This window comes from Lathamus discolor, chromosome 18 (genome assembly GCF_037157495.1).
Source record: "Lathamus discolor isolate bLatDis1 chromosome 18, bLatDis1.hap1, whole genome shotgun sequence".
Classification (NCBI taxonomy): Eukaryota; Metazoa; Chordata; class Aves; order Psittaciformes; family Psittacidae; genus Lathamus; species Lathamus discolor.
The window spans coordinates 1,068,944-1,083,925 of record NC_088901.1 but is presented as its reverse complement, the minus strand read 5'-3'; the positions used below and the strand labels follow the sequence as shown (position 1 = coordinate 1,083,925).

General features: G+C 56.8%; 3 protein-coding genes across 13 annotated transcripts in view; 2 read left to right on the top strand and 1 right to left on the bottom strand.

Moving 5' to 3' along the window:
* Positions 1-3,736: 3,736 nt before the first annotated feature.
* LOC136023461 (interferon alpha-inducible protein 27-like protein 2A) lies at positions 3,737-5,008 on the top strand. Of its 2 annotated transcripts, XM_065697915.1 has the most exons (4): positions 3,737-3,834; positions 4,036-4,074; positions 4,374-4,535; positions 4,813-5,008. In XM_065697915.1, exons 1-4 carry the CDS (start codon positions 3,831-3,833, stop codon positions 4,887-4,889), a joined length of 282 nt encoding a protein of 93 aa, XP_065553987.1. In that variant the 5' UTR covers positions 3,737-3,830; the 3' UTR covers positions 4,890-5,008. The 2 variants fall into 2 exon arrangements, with proteins under 2 accessions (XP_065553987.1, XP_065553989.1); XM_065697917.1 differs by lacking the exon at positions 4,036-4,074 and having other exon boundaries at positions 3,738-3,834.
* Positions 5,009-5,061: 53 nt separating this feature from the next.
* Positions 5,062-7,553, top strand: LOC136023460 (interferon alpha-inducible protein 27-like protein 2A). Of its 4 annotated transcripts, XM_065697914.1 has the most exons (5): positions 5,144-5,160; positions 6,124-6,174; positions 6,381-6,480; positions 6,728-6,889; positions 7,305-7,553. In XM_065697914.1, the coding sequence occupies exons 3-5, from the start codon at positions 6,453-6,455 to the stop codon at positions 7,451-7,453; spliced, it is 339 nt and encodes a 112-aa protein (XP_065553986.1). In that variant the 5' UTR covers positions 5,144-5,160; positions 6,124-6,174; positions 6,381-6,452; the 3' UTR covers positions 7,454-7,553. The 4 variants fall into 4 exon arrangements, with proteins under 4 accessions (XP_065553984.1, XP_065553983.1, XP_065553986.1 ...); XM_065697912.1 differs by lacking the exon at positions 6,381-6,480 and having other exon boundaries at positions 5,062-5,160; positions 7,365-7,553; XM_065697911.1 differs by lacking the exon at positions 6,381-6,480 and having other exon boundaries at positions 5,062-5,160.
* Positions 7,554-8,035: 482 nt separating this feature from the next.
* The window catches only part of ZMYM4 (zinc finger MYM-type containing 4), a 39,185-nt gene continuing 32,238 nt past the window's right edge, over positions 8,036-14,982 (bottom strand). For 6 of the 7 annotated variants that reach the window (XM_065697904.1, XM_065697905.1, XM_065697909.1 and 3 more), the window contains 3 exons: positions 14,512-14,760; positions 14,267-14,396; positions 8,036-12,846 (listed from right to left, as the gene is read on the bottom strand). In XM_065697904.1, coding sequence (XP_065553976.1) covers positions 12,639-12,846; positions 14,267-14,396; positions 14,512-14,760 — 587 coding nt within the window. In that variant the 3' untranslated portion in view covers positions 8,036-12,638. Of the gene's footprint in view, positions 12,847-14,266; positions 14,397-14,511; positions 14,761-14,982 lie in introns of those variants that run through there. The other variant, XM_065697910.1, reaches the window with a different exon arrangement.

The following is a 14,982-nucleotide window of genomic DNA, read 5'->3' as shown; positions in this document are numbered from 1 at the left end:
TGTGCGGCCGCCCTGGGCTGCGGGAGCCCCCGGGGTGCAGCAGTGACCGGTTTCACCCTCCCGAGTGCTGGGCCCAGCTCTGCCCGTGGCGCTGCTCCGGGAGCCCCGCCGCGGCACAGGGCACACGGGCAGGCAGCGGGGGGCAGAGGCGGCCGGGTTCTGCGCGCTGGTGGCGGCCGGGTCCAGCAGGGAGGTGGGTGCTCAGCAGGGAGGTGGGTGCTCAGCAGGGAGATGGGTGCTCAGCAGGGAGATGGGTGCTCAGCAGGGAGATGGGTGCTCAGCAGGGCTCACCCGCGCAGCATCCCTGGAGCCGGGCACAGCACGAGCCGTGCGCTGGGGCACCGAGCCCGGGCTGGGGCGTGCGAGGAGGGCGCTGCGGGGTGCCCAGCGAGCGGGGGGTCTTCACCTGCCCCTGGAGGCAGCCGCATCCCAGGCAGGGGCTGCCTTAAATCCCTCCCTCCTTCCCTCCCTCCCTGGCGAGGAACTTCTCCCGCTGAACCGAGGATGCTGCAAGCTCCTGCGGACGAGCCGGAGCAGTCCTGTGGCAAAGTCACGGCGAGCGGGGAAGCGGCGCGGCCGAGCCGGGTGTCCCCGCAGCCGCAGCCGGCGGGGTCACCTCCAGCACCGTGAGTGACGGCGCGGGGCGTGCGGGGGGCAGCGGGGGTCTCCCCGCCGGCAGCGTTTAACCTTCAGCGAGCCCCCGCGGGCTGGGGATGCCGCTGCCGCCCGGCTCCTGCCCGCGGCTCGGTGTGGGCAGGGAGGGGAGCGGTGGGGCCGGGGTCAGCGCAGCTCCGGGGCAGCCCGGGAGGAGCGGTGAGGGCAGCAGCGAACTCTGCGGGGCTGGGGGCACCCCCGGCAGGGCCCGGCCGCGGGTGCTGGGTGCTTGTGTCCGAGGGAGCGGGGCAGAGCCTGGCCCCCTCCCGTGGGTTATCCCCTGCGGTGGGGCTCGGCCGCACAAAGCAGGGGCACCCGGTGCCAGCGGGATGGGGCAGGAAGAGAAGCCCAACTCCCGGGCATCCCAGCGTCGTGGTTTGAGCACACGCAAGGAGAAGCCTGAGCACCATGGCCGGGTGCACCAGGGCTCCACGGGCCATGTGCTGCAACGGGCAACGCCTGCAGGCAAAGGGGCGCAGGACAAGCAGGGTCCAGGGTGCTCCCCAGGCACCCTCCATCCGTGCTCCCCTCGCACCCACCTCCCTCCTCCTCGCTGGGCCTTGCGGTGCTGCTTTGAGCGGCTGCCGCAGTGGGTTCGCCGGGGATGGATGAGCCGGGGGGAGCCGCTTGGGGGGGCAGCGCTGAACAGGGAAACTTGGAAAGGCCCCTGCGAGGCAGCGACTGCAGAGCGCGGCGCTGGGGGGAGCAGGGGGAAAAGCTGCTTCCTTTTATAGACAGGTTGGGGCTGTTGGGTGCTGTGCAGGCTCCTGGGTGCCACCACGGCCAGCCCCAAGCAGCCCCCCCGGCTCCTCTGCCTGCCCCCTGCAAGGCCAAGGGCCCCTGGTGCCCACCAGCGCCCTGGCCGGAGCCCTTGGGGGTGCGGGATGGAGCAGGGGCACAGAGGAGCTGCGGGAGAGCCCCTGCTTGGGGCTGTGTCTGCAGCCGCTGAGGGCAGCGCTGGGGCTGGGGGCTGCAGAGGGGCTTGTGCTGGTGACAGGGAACGGCTGGGCACTGGGGAGGTGGGGGGGGGCTGCGGGGCAGGGCAGGGGCGGCCTGGGCTGGGGGAGATGGGCGATGGGCGCCCTGGATGCAGCAAATGTCCCGTTTGCTGAGCGCAGCCCAAGGTCACCGGGGGAGCCCGACCGAGGGATGCAGGGGCCGTGCGCTGGGGATGGGCCCGTGCGGGCCCCCCTGAGCACTGGTACCTCCAGCTCTGCCACCCCGGGAGCCTGCCCGAGGGCAGCCGGGGCCGACGGAGCTGCTCCACCCGCACAGGCTCTGCCCCTGCGCCTGGGACTTGGGGGGCCCCTGTGCCAGGTCCCCGTGCGGGAGGTCCTGGGGAGCTGGTGGAGCATCCCTGGGGCTGCGGCTGTGCTGGCAGCAGCCCTGTGCCCCATGCGGATGTCTGGTGGCTCCGGGGCCCACGGAGCAGCGTCTCTGCTGCCTGTGGGTGCCGTGAGCATGCACTTGGCACCCACCGGCTCCTTGCAGAGAGCTGCAGCACGCGTGGCCGCAGCTCCCGGCGCTGAGTCACGGCCACGATGCGTCCCTGCCGGGGTCCTGCTCCCCCAGGATACCAGGGGCCAGGCCTGGGAGCCACCATGGCACGGCTCCAGCCGGGGTACAGGGATGGGAAGGGCGCTGGGGATGGGCAGAGGTGGGAACGGGACTGATGGGGGGCAGAGTGGGGCTGGGCTGTGGTGGTGCTCGTCCCCTCCATCGCCCTGCCCTGGGCACTGTGCTGGGGCTGGGGAGCTCCCCCGCAGCCCCAGTGGGGTCTGAAAGCTCCTGAGGTCTCAGCTGAGCCTCCCATGGGCAATGGCACCTCCAGCCTCCCCTGCGCGGAGCTGCAGCATGGGGAGAGGGTGCTGGGTGCCCTCAGTGCTGGCCTCAGAGGCACTGAGATGCACCCAGTGCTCCGGCGCATGGGCTGCAGCAGGGAGGGGGACAGGGTGGTGTGGGGGGTCCTGGGGGTGCTGCAAGGTGCATCCTGACCCAGCACCGCAGCCGCAGTGGGGACCCTGCCAAGAGCCAGGGCCATTGGGGTCCCACCTCTGCGGGCTCGCAGGACACAGCCCCATCTCCTCAGCAGTGCCCCAGAGCTGAGCCTCGGACACGTCCTGGAGCACCCCAGCACCCGCGAAGGGCAGCCCCTGCCCCGCAGTGGGGGCATCGCCGGCCTGAGCATCCCGTGCAGGAGCCGCATCCCGGGCACGTGCGTTGGCCGCGGCCGTGTCCTCCCCCTGCTCCAGGGTGGCTGCGGGCGCTACGGGTCCATGCGGGCAGTGCCTCCACCAAGGGGGGATGCCCCGGGGGCCGGAGATGCTTCCCCGCGGCCACCGGCTCCTTCCAGGGTCCCATCACCCGGAGCCCACGGTGCCCGGCAACCCCAGCTCTCCCTCCCAACCCTACATACTTCTTCATATGCCCATATGGAGTCGGCCGGCGTTATGGAATGTTAAGAAGTATGTGTCTTTGGGCTGGGACCCCCGCACCGGGTCCTCCCGCACCGGGTCCTTCCGCCCCAGCGCCTCCGCAGACACGGTGCGTCCCTGGGGCTGGTCAAAAGGAACCAGATCAACTTGCAACTGGATTTGGTCCCCTTCAACCAGCCGCAGCGGCGCATGCGCCACGGCACCGCTGCCCCCTCGCTGAACCCGGCCCGGGGGGGGGGGTCCGGCTGCGGGCCCCGGGAGCAGCCCCGGGCTCCGCCCGCTCGGAACGGGGCAGCTGCGGCGCCGCTGGCTCCGCTCCCGCTCCGGCCCCAGCCCCGGCTCCGGCCCCAGCCCCGGCTCCGGCCCCAGCTCCGGCCCCAGCCCCGGCTCCGGCCCCAGCCCCAGCTCCGGCCCCAGCTCCAGCTCCGGCCCCAGCTCCAGCTCCAGCTCCAGCCCCAGCCCCAGCCCCGGCCCCGGGCGGCGCAGGGACGGGTCCGTGGGGCTCGGGCCCCGCGGCGGGCGGCTGGGAACAAAGCCCCCGGGGGGGGGGACGACACCAAAGGCTGGGGCTGCTCCCCCCGTCGGGCTGGGCCCCAGGGTCTGCGCGGGGGGGGGGGGGGGGGCTCCTGTGGGGCGGGGCAGGGGGCGGGGTGGCCGTGAGCGCGCAGAGCGGGGCCGCGGCTGCTGCTCTTTGTTCTCGCCCTCGGAAGGAGCGGACTCGGGCTCGCTCCCGCTCCGGCCATGGGTGAGCTGCGCTCGGGGCAGCGCGGGGCGCGCACGGGGGGGGGAGTGGGGTCCCGTGGGGCCGGGGCTGGCGGGGGGGCCTGGGGAAGGTGGGATCCTGGGGGGGGGGGGCACAGGGATGCTCCGGTGCGCAGGGCTGCGGGGAGCCCCTGGTGTTGCTGCCGGCCCGGCCGATTGACCGCCCTCGATGTCTCTGTTCCAGATCTTGTTGGCCCTGCCATCGGGGCGGCCCTGGGGATCGGTAAGGCACCGGGGACACGGGGACGGGTGATGCTGCGTGGAAACGAGTCACTTCCCTGCGGCTTGGCGCTGCTGCTCTGCGCACACGGACCCCCCTGGGGGTGCTGCCCCTTCTTCCCCTTGGCCTGTCCCAGGGGGCCCGTTGGTGCCCCAGGAAGGGAGGTTTGGCCACGGGACCCTGCCCCGCTCTGGGCTGCCCTCCGGGCCCCCTCGTTTCAGGGCTGGGGGTCACGGGAGTGAATCGGGGCCGGGGACACGCGTGTGCCTGTGGGAGGTCACCGCTGCTGCTCTCCCATGCAGGGCTCTCCGTGGTCGTGGTGCCCGGGGCCCTGTCCGCCCTGGGCTTCACCGCGGGCGGAATCGCAGCCAGGTCTGTGGCCGCCAGGCTGATGTCTGTCACTGCCATAGCCAACGGTGGCCGTGTGGCTGCCTGGAGCCTGGTGGCCATATTGCAGTCGCTTGGTGAGTGCGCCTGGTGCGGTGCTGGGGGGCAGCCAGGGCTGGTTTGGCTTCCCTGGGTGGTACCAGCAGCTTGGGGGGGGGCTTGGGGTTGGCCACAGGAGCGGGGGGAGCCGGGGTCCCGTCTGCTCGGGGTGCCCGTCGTGGCCCCATTGGGTGTGCTGGCCATGGGGATGCTGGATGGTGAGGTCTGGGGGGCTCCTCCAAGCGATGGGGCCCAGTGGAGACCCCACGCCGTGGCTGGGGGGGGCTCAGGCTGATTTCTCCTCCTTTTTCTCAGGGGCAAGAGGACTGCCCACGTCCGTGAAGGCTGCGCTGTCAGCGCTGTCAGCTGTCATCGGGGCTATCGCATTCTGACCCCCCGCGTGCCCACCGGGACCCCCCCAACCCGTCCCCACGCTGCCACCCCCTGCATCTCCCCCGTTCCCCTGTATCGGCTGTATCCGACCCCCGAATAAACCCCCCCCAGCGCACAACTCCGCCGCCTCCACCCGGTCGTGACGCGCCGAGCGGGGACGGCCCCGGGGCGGGACGGGGATGGGCGGGACGGGACGGGAAGGATCCAGCCCCAGCCCCGGCCTCGGGCCCATTTTGCGACCGGCGGGCAGGGGGCCAGCACCGCGGGCAGGTACGGCTGAGGGGCACCCCGCGGTGCTCCCCATCTCCCTTCTCCCTTCTCCCCATCTCCCTTCTCCCCATCTCCCTTCTGCCTTCTCCCCATCTCCCTTCTCCCTTCTCCCATCTCCCTTCTCCCCATCTCCCTTCTCCCTTCTCCCTTCTCCCTTCTCCCCATCTCCCTTCTTCCCATCTCCCTTCTCCCCTTCTCCCTTCTCCCTTCTCCCCATCTCCCTTCTCCCCATCTCCCTTCTCCCTTCTCCCTTCTCCCCATCTCCCTTCTTCCCATCTCCCTTCTTCCCATCTCCCTTCTTCCCATCTCCCTTCTCCCCATCTCCCTTCTCCCCTTCTCCCTTCTCCCTTCTTCCCATCTCCCTTCTCCCCATCTCCCTTCTCCCTTCTCCCTTCTCCCCATCTCCCTTCTCCCATCTCCCTTCTCCCCATCTCCCTTCTCCCCATCTCCCTTCTTCCCATCTCCCTTCTCCCATCTCCCTTCTCCCCATCTCCCTTCTCCCCATCTCCCTTCTCCCCTTCTCCCTTCTCCCTTCTTCCCATCTCCCTTCTCCCCATCTCCCTTCTCCCTTCTCCCCATCTCCCTTCTCCCCTTCTCCCTTCTCCCTTCTTCCCATCTCCCTTCTCCCCATCTCCCTTCTCCCTTCTCCCTTCTCCCCATCTCCCTTCTCCCATCTCCCTTCTCCCCATCTCCCTTCTCCCATCTCCCTTCTCCCCATCTCCCTTCTCCCATCTCCCTTCTCCCCATCTCCCTTCTCCCATCTCCCTTCTCCCATCTCCCTTCTCCCATCTCCCTTCTTCCCATCTCCCTTCTCCCATCTCCCTTCCCCCCCAGCCCAGTCCTGCCGCTGCCCTCACCGCTGGTATCTGCCCATCCCGCGGGCAGCTGAAAGGGAGAAGAGGCGAGCTGGGGGCAGCTGCAGCTGCCTGCCCACCCCTGCCCTCCCTCTGCCTTCTCCTTTAGCCATGGTGAGTAAACTGATGGGAGCAGCCATCGGAGCCACGGTCGGAGCAGGTGAGGGCAGGGCGTCAGAGGAGCCATGCTCGGGGTCGCTGCCCAGCCCCGTCCCTGGGCTGGCAGTGGGGGACATGGTCGGGCTGGGGGGGCTGCTGCGAGGGACGGGGCAGCACTGGAAACCAGCCTGCACCCGCTGCCGCAGCGCTGCCGGGCCTCCCCTCGCCTCCCTCTGCCCCCCTTTGCTGTCCTCTCTCCTCTCATAGAATCAGCTACGTTGGAAAAGATCTTTCAGCTCATCCAGTCCAACCCAGCACTGCCACGGCCACTGCTCACCCATGGCACTGAGGGCCTCGTCCACATGGGGTTTGAGCACTTCCAGGGCTGGTGACTCCACCACTGCCCTGGGCAGCCCGTTCCAATGCCTGAGCACCCTCTCCCTCCCCAGTCCCTCTCCTCTGTTGTCCCTGAGGATTGGGTGTCCCTGCACGCCCTGCCCCTTCTCCCCACCCTGACACCTCTGTGCTTTCTGGGGGGCCGGATCCATGGCGCTGGTGGCAGGAGGAGATGCGGTCGCCGAGGCCACGCTAACCCTGCAGTGTCCTGCCTGCAGGAGCCGTGCTCATTGGCATCCCAGTGGCCGTCGGTGCACTGGGCTTTACATCCACCGGCATCGCCGCCGGCTCCGTTGCTGCCAAAATGATGTCAGCAGCTGCCATAGCCAACGGCGGGGGGGTGGCTGCCGGCAGCACCGTGGCCGTGCTGCAGTCCATCGGTGAGTGGGGACGGCAGGGGACCTGCGCTGGGTTCATGGCAGGGGCGCGCGCTCGGGTTGTTGTAGAGCCGCTGCAGACCTTCAGCCCATCGCTGGTGTGGATCGCCCAAAACCGTGGGGAAGGGATGAATCCACGATGCGGTGGGAAGAGTCGGGACGTGCTGGGTAGGGCACGAGGCTGAGGACTCGGGGCTGTGCTGCAGGCATCTGCTCTTCTGGCAAGAGCAGCGCTTGTGGTCATCAACGGCGCTGGCCAGAGCCAGAAAGGGACAGCAGGAAGGGGCTGGCTGCCCTCGTGGAGCTGTGCGCGCTCCCCGGTACAGTCCAGAGAGGTCCTTGGTTATCTCTGCCCTGTGCTGGGTCCCTCGGTGGGCAGCATCAATGCTCTTGGAGCATCACACCTCACTGTTTGCAGGAGCTGCAGGTTTGTCTCTTGGTGCCAAAATCGGGCTGACAACTATCCTTGGGCCATCAGGTGCAGCAATTGGTGCCAAGTTGTCCAAGGGGAAGGAGAAGCCTCCAGGTGATGAAGACGAAGAAAGCCAAAACAGCGATGAGGATTAGGATTCTGGCTGGCACTGGGAAGCCCCCAGAGACCTGCCCACCCTCATAGGAGCTGTGGCTAAGCTTGAGCAATGAAACCAATAAAGGTGATGTGCAGGCAGGGTGTTGTGGTGGTTGGTGTGCGCTCGGCCTCCCGGTACCCATCAAGTGCCTCAGGATTTGCAGGGGTCCAGGCACAGATTCCAGCTGGAGGGAGTTTTTACAGTGCTGCACTCCCCCCGAACGGCTGTAGGTAGGTGCATTATAAACTATGTTTGATACACACAGGGGTGGGGATGGACGGCAGACTGGGCTGACACGTGCTGCGTGTCCTGTGCTGTGCCCCAAGCGCAGGTGAGCAAGGTGCTCGATGGCAGCCAGCTGGGTCTCAGTGGCTCTTCCCTGCAGTTAATTACCTGAGATAAGCAGCAGTCAGGAAGTGGCCACAGTATTGCCCCACTGCTTCTGCCCTTCACACACCATCGTCCTTCATTGTGCTTCCAATTTTACCTTAAATATTTGTCCCTAAAAACAACTCCCCCCCCGCCCTTAAAATCTCTGCAAGTCTGCTTTTAAGCTCAGATTCCGACATGATACAGGAAATGAGGATGTACTCTTTTATTAAGGTTAAAGGTTTTTAATCACTTTTCCAGAATACAGATACGATTCAAACAAAAACTATTTTTGGGGTCTCCATAATTCACTTATTAATACCATACATTGAACTCTATAAACTCTCATATAAGAAAAAGTCTTTTTTTTTTAATATAGGTTATGATGCACTGGTGACCTATTTAAATCTTTTGAAGTAACACTTTGCAGTGATATAGCACCTTTCATCACGGGGCTGCAAAGCATCCGACAGAATTTAGCCTCATAATGCCCAAACGAGGTAGGAAAGTCTGGCCAATTTACAGAGGGGTACAACCGAGGTACAGAGTGGCGAGGGACGGAACATGAGGCTTCACTGGTACAACGGGAGTGAAGTGTCCACTGGCCCCTGGGCTGTAGGATGAGTTGGTGGCTTAACTGGGGAGCAAGTCAGAAGTCATCCCCCACACCCTCCTCTCAAAAGCAGCAGCCGGGCTCCCAGCAGGTCAAAACGGCCTTTCCAAAGGTCTGGCTTTTTGTGTTACAGATGTAGAAGAGACAATAGAGAGTCCAAAGCTCACAGGGCTCAGTCCCCTAGGCGTGCTGTTTGTTGGCGTGTCTGAGAGCTGGCTATGAACCACAACATTAACCTTGCTGTGGCTGAAGTGGTTGTTGCAGCCTCCCCATCCCTAAGTCTGAACACCAGGAAGCTGGGCTGGATTTGTGTTACTGTGCACTCAGGATGCCTTTTGAGAGCTGGTGTTTGATGCTTTGTTTAGCTTGACTGTTTCACTGAAATAAACTCCCTTCTCCCTGCAAGCAGGCGCTAATCTCAGCTATTTCAGGGTTTATTTCTTTAACAAAAAACATACCTCTGCTGAAAACCCATCAGCTTAGTGAATGTTATGTCCAATGGACACTAAGTTCTGCAGCTGGAAGAATCCAAGATACCCAAGTGCCTTTGAGCCTTTCTGACTTTACAAACCATTCCACAACTCTGCAACTCTCCCTTGACCGGAGCTAGCACTCAGCTCTGTTAGGAATGTTTAAAACAGATGACATGTGGAAGAAAAAAGGGGAGAACCCGTTGTGCTGATGGAAGCAAAACTCCAACCTAGACAGTGAGCACAGTGCTGGTGGGTTGAGAAGAGCATTGTATGGATTTTATAGACGAGCATTTGTTCTGCTTGCTTGTTTTTAAGGCAACAGTGAAACGTGCTCAAGGGACTGAGAAGAGTTACTGAGATTGTTACCAAAACCTGAAGACTTTATTGCACACTCAAGAGTCCCTTCTGTGCCCCTGGCACTAAACCAGCACCAGTGGAGCCTCGCCGCTGCAGGAGCACACCCTGGGGAAACGCGAAATGAGCCTTTGCTGCTGTTTCAAGTCTCTGAGGAGGTGACTGCCAGAGAAATCCGGGGGTTTCTTTTAGACAGTGGTTAGCCGAGTAATTTGTAAGATAATTCAATTTGCACTTAATTCTGTGGTGTTCAGCAAGCGCCGTTTCCTCCTTTCATCAACCGAAGCCAAGAGAGAGCAGCAGGTTTGCAGCGAGCACCTCTCCCAGGGAGAACTGCCAGGTCATAGTATCATAGAATAGAATCACAGGATAGTTAGGGGTGGAAAGGAAGCAGCCACATTCCAGAAGCACTTTAAACAAAGATCTCTGCAAAAATCCAAAGAGCCAGCACTGAGAACACGCGTGGTGAGGGGTAACGTGGCACACTCGCTGCCAGGCTCCCAAACCGGGCTGCAGAGCTGTGCCATGAAGGGGTTAAACATGTGTCTTGCAGCGGGATAGCACAGAGATAGAACCCCTGTTAGCAGGAAGCATCCTCTTCAATTCTTCTTTCTTGTTTCTCTGTCCACCCTGAGACTACAGCCTGATTTGCTCTCTAAAAGAATATTTCAAATAATAAATGTTGTTGCATGCTCAGCAAATGATTGGGATCTATTGATTATGAAGAACTTAAGTGCTCAGAACTTTGATCCTGTGTACAAAAATCTATTGATAATGTTAATCCTTCAAGGCAATCCAGCTTGTAAATCAGTGCCAACTCCAGCCAGGCTCACCAGCAATTCCTCAAGAGGCAAAAACAGCCCAAGCACTCCCTGGCCAAAGGGCCTCCAAGCAGAAGGTATCTGACCAGGGAAATTAAAACTGAAACTATTTCTTCTGCTAATCGTATCACTGAACTGAACTGAACCCCTTCTCAGCTCAGAGCCATGATGTAAAAGCAGTTAGCACAATGGCTGACAACTTTGCTTTTCAGTCAAGCTTAAAAGTGATTTATCTTTCCTTGCTGAGAGAGCATGAAAGGCAAACGTCTTTCATTCCAAGTACCTGGAAAAAATTGACGTACGTGAAAGTGTTCACAGAGAAGAAAGAGTGAGGGACTTCAGAGGAAGAAAATGAGTAAGTTTCTCATAAGATACAAATATCCTACTTTATGGGAATATTTCTGTTACTGTCTAATAAGTGAAAACGCAGATGTGGTATTGTTTTTTAGGCAATCTCAACCCAACCAAAGCCTGCCCCCCCAACAGCTTATCCTAACTGCTCCCTTGCTTTTTTCCCTTGGGGAATCCTCCCTTGGGGAGGGATGTCAGGGAAGGAGGGAGTGAGAAATCAGCCAAAGGGATGCCCAAGAAGTACGGAATCCCCAGATCCCTTCCCTCTCCTACTGCCAAGGTTCGTGTGCAACAGACACAGCTCAGACTTCTTCAGTCCCCTACAGACACGCAAACTAATCCTTCCAGAATGATTTTGTTTTCCCTGAAACGTTCTATCAACCATTCCAATCCAAAACACTGTGCCTGCTATTTTGCTATTTGACTGTGGGGAGGGACCGGTTAGTGTTCATGGAACAAGATACGAGTCTGCAGGAGCATCCCTGAGCTCCAAGAGCCTTAGTAGTTCACTGGCAGGGTATGTATTATGGACCGCTAAGCCAGGACATGGAGAAAGCAGCATCTTCGATCAGAAATGACAGACACAGATGGCCTTTGATCAGACAGAATCAGGGGCAGGTTTACTTTTCACATAGTTTTCTGTATTAAAAAATACATCAGTGAAATCTGTTACAGGCAGGGACAGGACTACCGAGTACACGACGTCAATAGACTACTTTCTGATTTTATTTTTTGTTAAATTACTTTTGTTACTGCTAAAAAAATAATTAAAAAACCAAACAAAACCAAACCAAAAAAAGGAAAAAAGGAAACAGAATTCAAGGCTGTTGATTTTCATCTCTTGAAATTTTAGTGACAAGATCAAATATCAGACCCCTGTTACAGAAGATGGGTAACTGACCAGAGCTACATCAAAACCATACAATTCTCTTCTTTTAAAAATAGTTTGGGTTTCCAGTGAATTTGTGACCACTGGTCACCAGAAACACACATCTATAGCTTGAGAAAAGGGGAGCTACAGACAGTATCTGATAATGTCCTGTCCTCCAAACACAACGTGGGAGCTTTTCTCTTCCAAAAGACGCAGTAACAGCCAAGCCTTAAAAAAATCTCTTCTGATTTCCAACACTATGACTAAATCTCTTTGGGTGGGGTGGGAAAAAAAACACACATGGTAATTTTCTACCACAGTTCAGTTGTCAAAAGTAATACTGCATCCTTTGCACAACACTGCACGCGTTGCAAAGGTGGAAAGAGTGTATCTTCCATTTGAAATGACAAGGCCCTCCAGATTTGCCTTATAAAATAACCAAAACCATTGGAGTAGGGAAAGAGGAGAAAGGAAAGCTGCCTTAAGGGAAAAACAATTTCTGCGCACCACAGTATTTGCTAGATTATATCAACAGACTGCAGAGCTACTGGGCTAGGGAAGGGATTTCTGCACATACCCCAGGACAGTCACTCTCCTGTACATACCCCAGAAATGTTCATCCCGTAACATGATCGCTCTGAAGTTGGACCTACAGCACCTCTTCCACGCTGAAGACCAAACAGAGCTAAGAGTTGGAATTGGCCTGGACCGAGAGCTAGATTCTGGCATCGTGTGACCCATTTAACAGCAGCCAGACAGTTGTCCATTTCGACAGCCAGTGGCTTCTGCCTTCCTACCACTTGATCCCAGTTTCCAAACAAAAACAACTATAAAAGCATGTGTAGGTGTATTTATAACGGAAGGTGTCTGCCTGAGCACCACCACTTCCTCTCCTGGCCTCGTGAAGAGCTCTAGGAGCTCCATGCATTCTTTGGCAGCAAGGACTGCCAGCCACCGGGCTGAGAAGTCACGTGAGCCACAGTCTAGCTCTCCATGCCCAACATTGTTATGGTAGGTTTCACACAACCATTTTCCTTTAAAATATCTCACAATTGTTTTAAATCCTAAACAGATAAAGGATTTATGCACCACTCAAATGGGTTAGTTCATCTGGAATTTGTTCAGAGGATTTAGCGGTGCCACAGGACGTTGGTTTTTGCAGCTTACACAGCTTGCTTCCTTCCAGTTCCAGTTTGTACATCCACTGTGATTCAAAATATGCCTGTAGGTGACATTATCTTGGCTTTTTTTGATACACATTTTCCAAAGGCTGGACGTATTCACAGTTTGGTGCTTCTGATGTGTAGTCAAAGGAAAATACCCCACCTCGGTTAGTCTGATAACTCAATATCAGAGTCCTCTGATTTGACTTTGGCAAGTTCTTCGTGTACCTCCCTCACCATAAGAATACGTGTTAACATGATGTCCAAGGTTCCTGGGTCTATTGGCAATGTGGAATACCACATGGGGCTATTGGGTACACAGGAGCGCTCAGGTTGAAGGTAAAATACATCGCTTCTCTGCTTCACACTTTCAGAACTGTCAACATAAAGAAAGCAGGAGCACATTATCGAAAGGCAGCATCAACAGTCCTGCTCACAAAAACGTGCAGGAGAGACAGCAAAGAAAATGAAAGTTACACTAAGATGATGACACTAATCTGAACAGCCTAATTAAAATCTCCTTGTTAGTGACTTGGCTTCCCCCCTTCTACATAGGGAACAGTTAACTTGTTTCCAGGTCACTTAGCATTAGAAACAAAGAAAATTATAGACTCCTTTACAGATGTGGTTCTTCAATGACAGTATCATCCAATTAATGGTACTAGCATCTTGGCATGATTGATAGATGCATTTGACAGTCAATCTCTGAATGAAAGGGGTTCTAGTTTTCCAGAATTGCTGTGCAATTCCGCACAGGGAATGCTCAAGAGCTAGCTAAACTAAATCCCAGCTGGCCCGCTCATGGTGAGGAATGGTAAGCCCATCTGCTTGAAAGACTGGCTCTGAGGCAGCTTTCAGGCTCTGGTAGGAAGACACAAAACCCCGCAGAGCAAGGATCCCTCCTGTCTGGTTTTGGAATATTCACATTAAACCAGCAAAGTGAATTTTTACTGCTGCTTGCACTACTGCAGGGGCTCAGCTGTAATGTATGAGGAGCACGATAATGCTTTCCCAGCCCAAGGACAGCTAAGAGTTTCTAATGATATGTAAGTGAAGCCAAGGGAGGTAAGAAGAGGGAGACAAAGAGTCAGGACAGCTGCTATGCCCATCTTTCCTAAGTAATGGAACTATCTGTAGTAAGCTCAGTAGGTGCATTTTTGATGGTGATTTATTTGAATTTTAGCTGACACTAATGAGATGCTGTTTCATTTTTCATGTGTATTTTCTTTGAAAAGAGAAGAACATCATATTCCACCTGCTCAATGTTCTATTGGAAGTTTATATAGAAGCAGGCGACTCCTATCTATGTCCTTGCTATACAGTCTTCTTTCTAACTTCTAAATACAAGTTAATCTCACATTTCAGCAGGTAAAAGCTATCAATCAGCAGTTTTACCTAATTCACACTTTTCCTACCCTCTTTCACAGGATGGCAGGATATTAGTTACAATCTTCTCAAAAGAAGGATCCTGTATGGGAATTAAAGGATGTAAGAATGCCACAGTCACTGTAGTAATGCCCTCCATTTACATTTATACCCAGTGGATGTGTAAAGAGGCATTTAAAGAACACATCCCTCTCTAACTCTACTCTTGACTCAACACCAGTAACACATACTGCTGAGTCTAACAGCAGTGCTGATGCTGGAAGTGCTATCACCATGATTCCATTCACACTGAGAGACCAGGAACTGCAGAGAGGAACCCACAGCACAGGCACAAAAGCTCTGAGTGGGACCTTTGCCCAAATGCCTGTTCTAATCTACACACAGATCAAAAATCAGGTTCTGCCACTTACCATTTTGATAAGTAAAATTCATAAAGTCGGACTGGACATCGCAGGGGATTATCCGTATTTTCAGCCATTTCCACTGCTGCTGGAATCTCCTCATCTTCACTGCGTTTCCTTTTGCCTACAGATAATTTATCTGGATACACAAAAAGGGCATCACAGAAGTTCAGTGAAAAACAGCCCCTTAAAAAAACAAGGAACAGGCAATGCAAATATAATTGCCAAAACAGAGGTGATCAGAAAGCACTCACCTGATTCTACCTCTTGTTTTTGAAAGGGTGGGAAAAAACGTAAATATGTCATCTTAGTATTATACTTCAGAGTTCGGGTGCGCCTCATAACATGGGCAAAGGACAGTTTCAGGTGCTCACTGACATTCTTTAACTGGAAGTATTTGGTGTTGAAGAACAGAAGCGTGTTCAATAAAACAATAGGGGAATATGCACCCAGCTGTTTACATTCCCACAAGTGCTCCTCTTCAATTCTTGAAAACATATAACCTAGAAACAGTGGGCAAAGAAAAAAGAAGAGTGTTATTTATGCAGTTTTAGGCTGTCCCTCCATTCAGTTACAAATGAACAGCTTTTACAGGCTGTGTCTAATCTAGAAGATTTTCAGACTTTTTCCCAAAGCAATGGAAACATCATGCATGAGCAGGGTGGGAAGGCAGAAATGAGTACAACTGAGAAGGCAGATCTTGCCAGAGATGCATGTAAGTCCTC

Excerpts from the sequence above, each read along its gene's own strand:
- LOC136023461 (XM_065697915.1), top strand. Across the intron at positions 4,075-4,373 it reads CGGGGCGGCCCTGGGGATCG|GGCTCTCCGTGGTCGTGGTG; the intron begins GTAAGGCACCGG and ends TCTCCCATGCAG. Across the intron at positions 4,536-4,812 it reads GGCCATATTGCAGTCGCTTG|GGGCAAGAGGACTGCCCACG; the intron begins GTGAGTGCGCCT and ends CCTTTTTCTCAG.
- LOC136023460 (XM_065697911.1), top strand. The coding sequence starts at position 5,070 with ATGGGCGGGACGGGACGGGAAGGATCCAGCCCCAGCCCCGGCCTCGGG. Across the intron at positions 5,161-6,123 it reads GGGGCCAGCACCGCGGGCAG|CCATGGTGAGTAAACTGATG; the intron begins GTACGGCTGAGG and ends CTTCTCCTTTAG. Across the intron at positions 6,890-7,304 it reads GGCCGTGCTGCAGTCCATCG|GAGCTGCAGGTTTGTCTCTT; the intron begins GTGAGTGGGGAC and ends CACTGTTTGCAG.